Source organism: Orycteropus afer, unplaced genomic scaffold (assembly GCF_000298275.1).
Source record: "Orycteropus afer afer isolate SDZICR_OR568_19922 unplaced genomic scaffold, OryAfe1.0 scaffold00165, whole genome shotgun sequence".
Lineage (NCBI taxonomy): Eukaryota > Metazoa > Chordata > Mammalia > Tubulidentata > Orycteropodidae > Orycteropus > Orycteropus afer.
The window spans coordinates 2,061,198-2,072,394 of NW_006921752.1; the positions used below are offsets into that span (position 1 = coordinate 2,061,198).

At 42.3% G+C, this 11,197-nt stretch overlaps 1 protein-coding gene across 1 annotated transcript in view; it reads left to right on the forward strand.

Moving 5' to 3' along the window:
* EXT2 (exostosin glycosyltransferase 2) overlaps positions 1-11,197 on the forward strand; it is a 188,690-nt gene that overhangs the window by 71,869 nt on the left and 105,624 nt on the right. The window contains exon 7 of the mRNA XM_007946519.2: positions 4,106-4,237. Coding sequence (XP_007944710.1) covers positions 4,106-4,237 — 132 coding nt within the window. The remainder of the gene's footprint in view (positions 1-4,105; positions 4,238-11,197) is intronic.

Here is an 11,197-nt window from a genome sequence, read left to right on the forward strand (position 1 = left end):
CTTCCGTAGTGATACTGCCTCGGAAACCCAAGGAGGGGTCGCTATGAGTCGGGTTTGACTCGACGGCACATAACAACAACAACAACAACAGGTAATTAAGACAGATAGCATTACCGATTGGAAATCAGGACAAAAGCATACCTGGTTGGCTTGTTTTGTGTCTTTTCTTAGAACAGTCCTTTAATATACCATACTGAATGAAGCCCTTTGACCTGGGTCACATTCAGGAGGTTCTGATTAAAGGGAAATGTAACATTGACTGATTCATTAAAGGGTATTGGAGAGCTGGCAATGTACTTTTGGTTGCAGATGCTCTTGGACTACTTCAGGGTAGTTTGGGCTGTTATATAATCTTTGTTGTACTGTGAGACAGATACTTAGACCTGAAAAAGTTCTGTGGGAGGCCAGGGGTGCCTGTGCCACCTGGAGCCTGTGAGGGAGTTTTGGTAGGTGAATTCATTCATTCAACACCCAGTTGACCTCCTGCTTTGCCAGGCTCGGTGTTAGATGCTGGGAGTACCAATCAAACCAAACCAAGCCATCAAGTCAATTCAGACTCATAGTAAACCCATAGGGCAGAGTAGAACTGCTCCATAGGGATTCTAAGGCTTTAAATCTTTATGGAGAGGCAGACTGCCTCATCTTTCTCCTGTGAAGTGGCTTGTGGGTTTGAACTGCCAGCCCTTTGGTTAGCAGCCAGATGTTGTAAACCACTGTGCTACCAAAATTCCTTGCTGGGAGTACAGTGGTGAGCAACCAGACATATTCTGCCCTCAGGAAGTTTCCAGAAACTCAGAAGCCTAAAGAGTTCGCTAGAAGGAACATTTAGTCATTGCTGTAATTTTCAGTGTACAGTTCTCTCCATTTCCACTTTGATGTATTTTTATTATTTCTAACTCTGTTCTCTGGTTGGATTTCTTCCTTTTTGTCCAGGTATTGGGATGAATAAAATATAACATTGGGATCCCATTTCTTCATCTCTCCCTTCCCCCTTTTCCTGATTCCCACCCCAAAACAGGGTGACCAAGAGTTGAATGGACTCTAATATGTGACAGAGATCCTAAGGATTGGATGCCAGTGTTGGGGCAGAAGCTAGCATTTGCTGATTGCCTGTTACGCACTAGCACTGAGTGAGGGACTTTATAAACCTCATTTGATTGATCTTCACAACGCTGTGAGATAGGTAGCATGATCTCTGTGTCACAAATTCAGAAAACAGAGGTTAAGTAATTTGAAGTTCCAAAAGATGCCTTAGCTTTGTAGCCATTGCTCTTTCTGCCCTACCACACTGTCTTCCCTTAAACACTTGTTAGTGCTAATGCTGTTGGCTTCACATCACTGAAAATTAAAGAGATTAATCACATTTAATTGATGTATAAACTGAAATAGCAATTTCAGTTTGAAGTGCTTACTTGCTTAGGATAGTTTGCCAAGCACACGGTTTATTAAGCTGGACTAGTCCCTGTCCTCTGGGAGCTTGATGTTTGCAAGCTGCATAGGAACTTTGTCGTTCTTAGGCTCTAAAATATGCAAGTTTTATAAAATTATGGTGGTATCTGTTTAACTAGGAAAGGTTAAATGCTTTATTCAAGAGTACATTGGTCGGACCAGTTCTTCTGTGACTTACCTCTTCAATTGTGTAGCTTCCACAGTTTTAGAGTGACTAGAGAATTTTCATAGCTGCTGAAGAATCCCTCGGTCATATTTTTGAGAGAAAGATGACAGTGGCCCATGTTTTAGAAAAGAAAAAGAAAAACCCATAATAAGCCATTTGCATTTGCTGTCTTGAGGAGAACAGTGGTGCTTTTCGTCCATTGCCAGCATAGCCGAAAATCCTTCCCTCTCAGCTAACAAGTGGCTGACACTGGGTCCTGAAGGGGCTGTAAATTAGAATGCCTTCTGAACACTTCAAGGTGTTAGAGTGGTCCTGCAGAAACAATTAAGCCTGGGAAGTTCGCTTAACCCCAGGCTGAGACACTTGAGCTATGATTATTGGCAAAGCTTGCTTCCTTTCCAAGTAAATGCAATTTGGTGGGCAGGGTTAGATGATTTGAGACATCTTAAATTAGAAGCTCTGTTCGACAGTTGTGCCCTTGGCTGGTGTTCTAGGTGGATTTGCTACCAATTACTGTGTACTGTGAACCCCAAAGGCTGCTGTCTCCACTCTGATTAAATATGAGCATAACACTTTGGAATACTTGCGTTTGAGTGTGGTTTGAACATGACTTAAAATTAAAGAACTTATAGAAAGGAGGTAAGATATTCAGGGTGTGTAAATCCCTGTGAGTCAGAATCAGCTCAACACAGTAGAGTTTTGTTTTTGTTTCTATGTTATATGTGCTTCTTTGTGAATTTTTACATGTTTCAGTTTCTTGAAAGACGACCATGTCCTAAAACTTACTGTGTATTTTTACTGTTAACAATCTAGAAACGGCTAGAAATTGGTCTGAATTTAGATTTAGGAATCATGGGTTAGAGTTGTGATTCTGAGCGAATCACAAGGTGTGTGGAAGGAATCACCTTGCAGACCGCAATTTGGCCTTTTGTCTTGGTTCCTGAAGGCCTTACCTGAGCCTGACGAGTGGGTGGCTGACTATCCCAACAGGGACCACCTGGGAACCTGAGGCTGACTTAGCTTCCCAAGGTATGATGTAGTTTATCATGGTCACATGGTGAGGCCAGTAAAGGTTTTGGAAGAGATGGAGGCTCAGGGAGCTTCCTGGTTGGTGACAGTGAACACATGCTCTCAGGAGGGTAGTGTATCCCCTTAGGACATGACAGTACCTTCCAGATCTCACACTGTGTCTCTTTATTTGTATCTTGTTTTTGTTATATTGAAGCCGTTATTTCAGGTGTGGCATCTCCCATGAGCTCTATGAGTTGTTCTTGTGTGGCTGGGCATGAGAGAGAAGGGTCATGTGAGCAGCTGGGTTTATACTGAACAGGGAAGGGAAGCTGAGATTTCCATAGCTGGCATGTGGCATGGATTTGTTATCAATTTGGCATGACAAAGTGGGCCATCTTAGTCTCCCTGATCTTGTTTGCGGAATTGGCATAGTTGACAGGAGCCACTAGAATTGACCTTGACTTCACAGTCATTGTTATGTGCTGTAGCGAAGAGAAATGGTACAGATATCTACCTAGACACATGTATACCAATGTTCATAGCAGCTATAATTTAATAATTAGTCCTAATTATTAAAAATTGCTAACATCCCAAATGTCTATCCAGATAGAATGTATGACTTTTATTGTATATTCATATAATGGGATACTAAAAGTATGTAAGGGAACAAACTGCTGCTGCATACAACATCATTGATAAATATTAAATGCATACCAAAAAAACAAAACAAACTCACTGCCATTGAGGTGGATCTGACTCATAGCGACCCCTCCAAGGCAGTATCACTACCTTACACGCATGTTGTTGTTGTTATGTGCCATCGAGTTGACCCCGACTCATAGTGACCCCTCCTTGGGTTTCTGAGGCAGTATCACTACGAAGGAGATTGCCCAGTCTTCCTTCCGAGGAGTGGCTGGTGGGTTTGAACCGCCAGCCTTCTGGTTAGCAGTCAAGTGCCTTAGGCAGTATGCTACCAGAGCTCCTCCTTACATGCATAGTGCTGAGCAAAAGACATCAGACACAAAGGAGTGAAAATTCAAGAGCAGGCATGTTAGAAGTCAGAATTATTATATTATCTTACAGGGCTGAGCTACTGACTGGGATATGGCATGAGGGAGTCTTTTATGGTGCAGAAATGGTCTTTGTCTTTATCTAGGTAGTGGTTGTAAGAGTATGTACATATATAAAAGCTCATTGAGCTGTATATATATCTGCAAAAAATAAACTGAAAGACTATAAACTTACTCTTGTATAACCCAGTCATATTTTCATCATCACATAGTTCCTCTTGTATCTAAAGTGAATCCAGTGTGCATTTCACCTGCTCATGTTCTGCTTTGACTGCATCTAATTGATGCCCACATATGATGGAGCTGGCTTCACAGCAGGGGAGCTTTAGGAGGGTTGATTGTCATAGAGCATCAAGTTCGTGGGCACGCTCTCTTTCTTGCTTATTGAATAGTCTTGCCTTCTTTATAGGCACGGTGGTTCTGGGAAGCATACTTCCAATCAATTAAAGCCATTGCCCTGGCCACCCTGCAGATCATCAATGACCGGATCTATCCATACGCTGCCATCTCCTACGAAGAATGGAATGACCCACCCCTTGTGGTAAGTGAATTCCAGTGTCAGCCATGTGAAGCATGGGCCAGCTGTCAGCATGGGATAAAGGAACGGTTGCAGAGGTTTTTAAATTGTCACTTTCTAAGATGATAGTGTACTTGGGGCCTGATGAGGCAAGCATAGTTTTCAAATGATGATAAAAGTGAGAGATAGAGAAGCCCTAGCTCCCAGTTTGTGTATATGCTTAGAATGACAGTCTGTTTATTTATGGCAAAGATAAATGGGGAAGCATGGGTCTTGTTGGAAATTAAAGACTTCCTGATGATTTTTGCAGTGGCACTGTTTGGAACTCTTGAAAAGGTTCTGTAAGCAACTTAATAATACTAGCTTATATTTTGAGTGCTTGCTCTCTGCCAAGGACTGTGCTATGTCCTTTGCGTACATTATTTCTATTAACATGTCTGATACTTTGTAAGGCAATTAATAAGCAGAAGTGATCGAGAGCCACTATGGATTGCTATAGTCATTTGCTCAAGACTGTGGCTGAGGCTGGTGGGTATTTCCAGCAGAGAGATGAGGTGATAAGTAGCTACTTCTTCTTTGCTTGAAGGAATCACAAGGCACTATAGGGACTGTGGCAGTGGCTTCTAGCTACACTTTCTTAATCCCTGGAAATGCCTGGAGCTCTGGGCTGTCGTCATTGCTTCCTAGCTACTCTTGGACGTATCTGGATGCCCCAGCTTACAACACTCAAGTCTTTAATGTAAGAGACTCTTTAATGTAACATGAATGACTTCTGTTCTTCATTCTACTCATCTCTATTCTGGCCAGTCCTCCTTTGCAGCTGACTCCCCGGTCTCTGATGGGTGCACTATGCTGCCACCTCGTTAATCTTCATATAGGAGTGCTCTTCCACGCCTCTGCTTGAAGTGATGAAGTGACCCTCCTGCCCTCCTGCCCTCTGTTCCTTCTTTCCATCTCTGTCCAACCTTTATTAAGTGCTTGCTGTGGCCAGGTGCCCTGCTGGGTGCTGGGAATATAGAAAAAGGAGACAGTCCCTGCCCTCCAAGGAGCTCACCGCTAATTTGGGAAGTCAGCAAGTAAAGCAACAATTGTGAGATGTACTGCAATAGCAAAGTATACACGGGACCATGGGAGTAGAGAGGAGGGACATTGCTCCCCACTGGGAGTGGTCAGAACACTTGCTGGAAAAGGGAGTGCCTGAGAGGAAGTAAAGGAGCTCTGGTGGTGCAGTGGTTAAAGCATTCAGCTGCTAACCAAAAGGGCAGTGGTTCAGACCCATCAGCTACTCTGCAAGAGAAAGATGAGGCAGTCTGTTTCCATAAAGCTTTGCATGGAAACCCTGTGGGGCAGTTCTGCTCTGTTGTAGAGGGTCACTATGAGTCAGAATCAAGTCAGTGCCAGCGAGTCTTTTATTTTGGAAGAGGAAATAAGCATATGCGTAGGGTAAAAACAAACAAAACAACAGCAACAAACACTTCTTTTCTGTTCAGAGTGAAATTTCTTTTTCCTCATCTCCTTCCTTGAATCCATTACTCAAAGATAATCTTCTAGAATGTTTCTATGACACATACGTGTAAATATAATTTTAAAACACTAATGGGTTCATATTATCCTTATTGCTCTGTCCTTGCCTTTTTAAATTTAATGTTGAACATGGGAGCTCTGGTAGCATAGTGCCTAAGGCACATGACTGCTAACCAGAAGGTTGGCGGTTAAACCCACAGCCACGCCTTGGAAGGAAGGTTGGGCAATCTAATTCTGTAGCGCTATCGCTTCGGAAACCCAAGGAGGGGTCATTGTGAGTTGGGTCCGACTCGACGGCACATAACAACAACAACATGTTGGACATAGTTCCATTTCATCATCTCTCTTCCTCAGTTGTTAGGATGGCTGTATAGTATTCTGTTGCATGAATATAAAAGATTATTACTGACAGACGTTTAGATTACTTTTTTTCCCTCCTATTGCAAAACAGTACTGTAAGGGATAATTTTCATATATGTTTGCACCTAAATGTATGAGAATTAACTCACAGCTGTGGGATTGGTTGATTAAAGGAACCACACATGTCACAGGTTGATATAAAACACAAATAAACTCACTGCCATCTGAGTCGGGTCCAACTCATAGCAACCCCTCCTTGGACTTCCAAGGTGGTATCACTACAGAAGTAGATTGCCCAACCTTCCTTCCGAGGAGTGGCTGGTGGGTTTGAACCACTAACCTTCTGCTTAGCAATCAAATGGCTTAGGCACTATGCCACCAGAGCTTCTCACATGTTGATAGATGTTAACATCTTTTCAGAATATCATACTATTTACAGACTCAGATAACACCTTAGATTTTCTGGTTCTCCATGCTCTCAGTAACCCAGAATATTTTCATCTTTGCTCATCTTTTAGGTAAGAAATGATCATTCACATTTGTATTTTTTCAATTCAATGATGGTGTCTTTGTCAGGTTCCCTGTTTGTATTTTGATTGGGATCACATTGAATTTTTAGATTGTTTGGGCATTTATTTCTTCATCAGATATTTATTGAGTGCCTACTGTGTTCCAATAGGAACTCTGGTAGCATAGTGGCTAAGGCACTTGACTGCTAACCAGAAGGCTGGAAGTTCAAACCCACCAGCCACTCCTCAGAAGGAAGGTTGGGCAATCCTACTTCCGTAGTGATACTGCCTCGGAAACCCAAGGAGGGGTCACTATGAGTCAGGGCTGACTCGACGGCACATAACAACAACAACAATACTGTGTTCCAGGCACTGTACTTGGAATGTATCAGTGAACAAGGTAGAGAAAGAGCCATGCCGTTGGGGATTTTCCATTGCATTGGGTCTTGCTATCTGGACGTAACTGTAGAATTTTAAAGTGTTCTCTACAGTAGTCCTTCAAATGTCCTGATAAATTTAGTCTTAAGATATTTTGTCTTCTTACACTGTAATAAAGGAATACTTTCTTATACTGTTGTTTCTAACTGGTTACACATGGACCCGTGTGTAACACATGACACCATGTGTTGAAATGACGACAGCAGCTAACAAGGACAGTAGTCATTTGTGTGGACACATTATTGGTTTTTAATATGCTAATTTTGAACCAATCTCTTACTGAAATCTCTGGTTATTTCACATGTTTTTATAAGTTGATTCTTTGGTGTTTTCCAGATATACAGTCATATCTACAGGTGCTGATTTTGCATCCTTTTCCCAATATTTATACTTTTACCATTTTCTTTCATCTAATTACATTGCCTACTACTTCCCGAATTGTAAATGATGATCTGAATCTTAAAAGAAAAGGATAGGTGCTAACTAGTCAGAGAAAGGGGACAGTTATGCTCCATCCAGAAGGAACATGAGATTCAAAGCTACAGAGGAACAAGAAAGTGTGGTGATTAGAGAAACTTGTCAGAATTCACCGTGGCAGAAGTGAAGGAGGCTTGTGAGGGAGAGGCAGAAAATAAACCCTGAAAGAAGCCCAAATCACGGAGCACCCTGTATGTTACAGAAGGTGGTAGAGTTTTATCTGCAGGTAATAGGAAAGCAAAAGGAGCCCTAGGCCTCTATTGGTGGCATGATGGCTAAGTAATCAGCTACTAACCAAAAGGTTGATGGTTTGAACCAACCAGCTGCTTCATGGGCGATAGACTTTGCAATACAAAAAAAGATTACAGCCTAGGAAACCCTCTGAGGCAGTTCTACTCTATCTTATACGGTCACCTTGTGTTGGAATTGGCTCACAGCATACATCAACAACAGGGAATCACTGAAGTATTTTAAGCCAGGAATTAATGTGGTGAGATAAGCATTTTGGATCATTCTGACATCAGTGTGGAGAATTGAGTCAGTTACAGTGGGAGAAGATTGAAAGCAGGAGACTGTTTCGGGAATCCAGATGAGAATTAATAGAGGACAAAGTTGAGTGCTGTTTGGGAGTACAATTGACTGTTCTATCCGTGCAGTGAGGGAGAAGGTTAGGAAGACTCCGGGGTATATGTTACAGTTGATTCATGCAGCGAGTTTGAGGGCATAGGGGTCAGGGGTGAAAATGCTATTCACACTTGGTCTGACTGCAGGGCCTTCCACAGTCTGGCTCCAGTCTGCCATCGTGGCATTAGTTCCTTCCTCTCCCTTTCTGAAAGCTCTCGGTTTCCTGCAGCACAGCCTCTTCCTTCCTGTGTGTGCTCCATGCTTTTCCTCCTCTGTGCTTTGTCTTAGCCTGCCCAGTGGGATGCCTTTCTTCATTATCACCAAATGCTTAGGTTTATCCAGACTCGAGTGACCTCTTGGATACCCTTCCTCCATGAGATTTTCCCAGACCTCTAACTAGGAAGTGATTTTTTTTCCCTCCTCCTGAATATGCTCCTCCTCATAGCATATTATCTGGTTTCTTTCCTGTTGCTTAATGTGCAGAGAAGTATAATTTTCTTTAAGGTTTTAAGCATTGTAACAGTATTTCTGATTTATCTTGTTATTCCTCATAATACCTAGGACAATTTAGTTTATATAGGAGACCTTTGATATATAAAGGAAGAAAGGAGGGAGGGAGACTGGAAGATTGAGATCCTAGGACTAGAGCCCTCAAAGGCTCTCTTGTATGCTGATGTCACAGATGTGCTGGATGGGTTCGTCATTTTACCAGCCCCTTCCATTCGTGTAGGGCTCTCCAGCTTTCAAGGAGCCCTGGTGGCACAGTGGTTAAAGCACTCAGCTGCCAACTGGAAGGTCAGTGGTTCCATTCCACCAGCCACTCCATGGAAGAAAGATGGGGCGGTCTATTTCCATAAAGATGCGCAGCCTTGGAAACCCTATGAGACAGTTGTACTCTGTCCTAGAGTGTCACTATGAGTCAGAATCAACTCAATGGCAGTGGGTTTGGTCTTTTTGGGTTTGCTCCAGCTTTCACATTATTTCACACCCAGTGTTTTCTTTGACCCTTATACTCTGTTGGGAATGTGGGAGAAGTAATAGATTCTTCCTCATCTATAAAAGCAGATATAATGAGACCCCCAATGCCTAATGCCTTTTCTAAGGTCATATCATTAGTAAATTGTATGAAGAAACAAGAACTCAGATCTTCTGAATTCAGATGATCTTGAATTTCTTATGGAGTTACATAGGAGCCTCCTCAGGACTGAAATATTACAACTGTTCCAAGCATATGGTACAAGTTTGAAACGAAGAAGACCACATCTGTTCCTCTGCGGGAGAATTCATACAGGTGGGATGGTCATGACCCAGCCAGAAACTGTGGAAATTGTGGACTTTACTCAGTACTTTTATCTATTCTTCAATAACAGTAAGAGTTTAGAAATTTTGTTCTCTGTCTTTCATAAGAATGTAGATTAGGAGAAAATAGAGTAGGGAATTTTGCATTTTGAAATAGATGTGTTTTCGTTTAGGACAAAATGGCCAAGTTGCTAAACTCTATTAAGAAAGAACATAGGAAGCATAAAGCTAGATGTACAATTGGAAAATATATTTTATAGTGTTTTTTTATAACTCTTTCTTAATCCTTTTTAGAATAATTTGGTGTTTGTCATATCTTTAAGAGCGCAGGTGATGAGAACTCCGATTTAATGCAGTAGATTTTACATTTCTGCTGGCTTCAGTGAAAATAACTGACGGGAGGCTGGGTAGCTTATGATTTATTCAGAGTTAGCTAGCTTTGAGAAATATTGAACCTCCTCCAGATGAGACCGCTACAAGCCCGACCTGCGCGGAGCTCTCCCTTCTAAAGTCCATCACATTTACAGTGTCAGACACCCCAAAGGGAGAGAAAGTAGGGACGGTCTGTTTGTTCAAAGATAGGCTGTCAGGACTTCCACCAATACACTAGACCTGCTCAGCCTGGAGAGGAAGAGGTGAGAGTAGACTGTCCTTTCTTGGCCGTAGGCAGCTGCCATAGTGTAATGTAAAAGAGGCCTACAAGTATGACTTATGAAGACAGAAAGGTGTGAGTTTTGCAGGAATCAAATGTTCATGTCACCAGAGATGTTGCCATTTTTATCTGTAACCAAGTATGAAGCCAGTTACATTATCTGTATTGTGCCACATCCTCAGAACTTAAAGAAGTTTGACAAAGTCATTCTTCATCAGAAATTTAAAGTAGCAGATCTACTTGAATTGGAGAGGTTGGCCTTTTGCTTTTACTCTTCTTTTTGGGTGGAATTTCTCACCAAGTTAAGATTCCTTAGGAGAAGACAGATTTGTGTTTTCTTAGCTCCTCATGTCAAGGCTGCCTGTGTTTTTCTGCTTTTCCTGTCTCTTGGTGTTTTTATTTCTCTCTTCGATTTGCACATATCAGCAAGTCTTTATCATTTGCCTTATCCTCCACTCTTGTATCACTACTAATGTTATTGTCATTTCTGGCCTTTCCTCTTGGCAGACCTACATCCCTGTACCTTGGCCAAGCCTTTGTAACTGGGGATCTCTTCGGATCCCCTCCCCTGCCTTACCTCTGGTTCTCTGCAAGATGTGAAAATACTCAGGACAGATCCTGAGGTTTATAGGTGGAAAGGGGACCATTTCTTCAAGTGAGCAATAGACATGATGTAGGAATGGACTGGGCCAAGAACAGACTGTTTGGACTCCTGGCGTGTGCCACTCAAACCATTCCCTCTGACTGATAATATTTTAAAACTAAATGTAATCTTGTCCTCAACAGTCATGTTGTAGAATGGAATCTTTTCCTCTGTTATTTTCCTACAATGTGTTAGAAAGATTATACCCCATCTTATCAATGTAAGGTCGCAGTAAGGAGAAGAGGATGCACAAAAGTGGGGTTAAAGAGAAGTTTTTATTCTGCGCTCCCAGGAGAGGTTTACGGGTCCCCGAGAGGGGCCCGGGCGAGGTTCACAGGTCCCTGAGAGGGGCCAGAGAAGTCATGCTGCCCAGGTGAAAGAAAGGGTTTTTTATAGTGATTTTCTTCCTGGTTCTTAGGGGACCGGAGTGAGAGCAGGGTATGTGTTACAGGAACCAA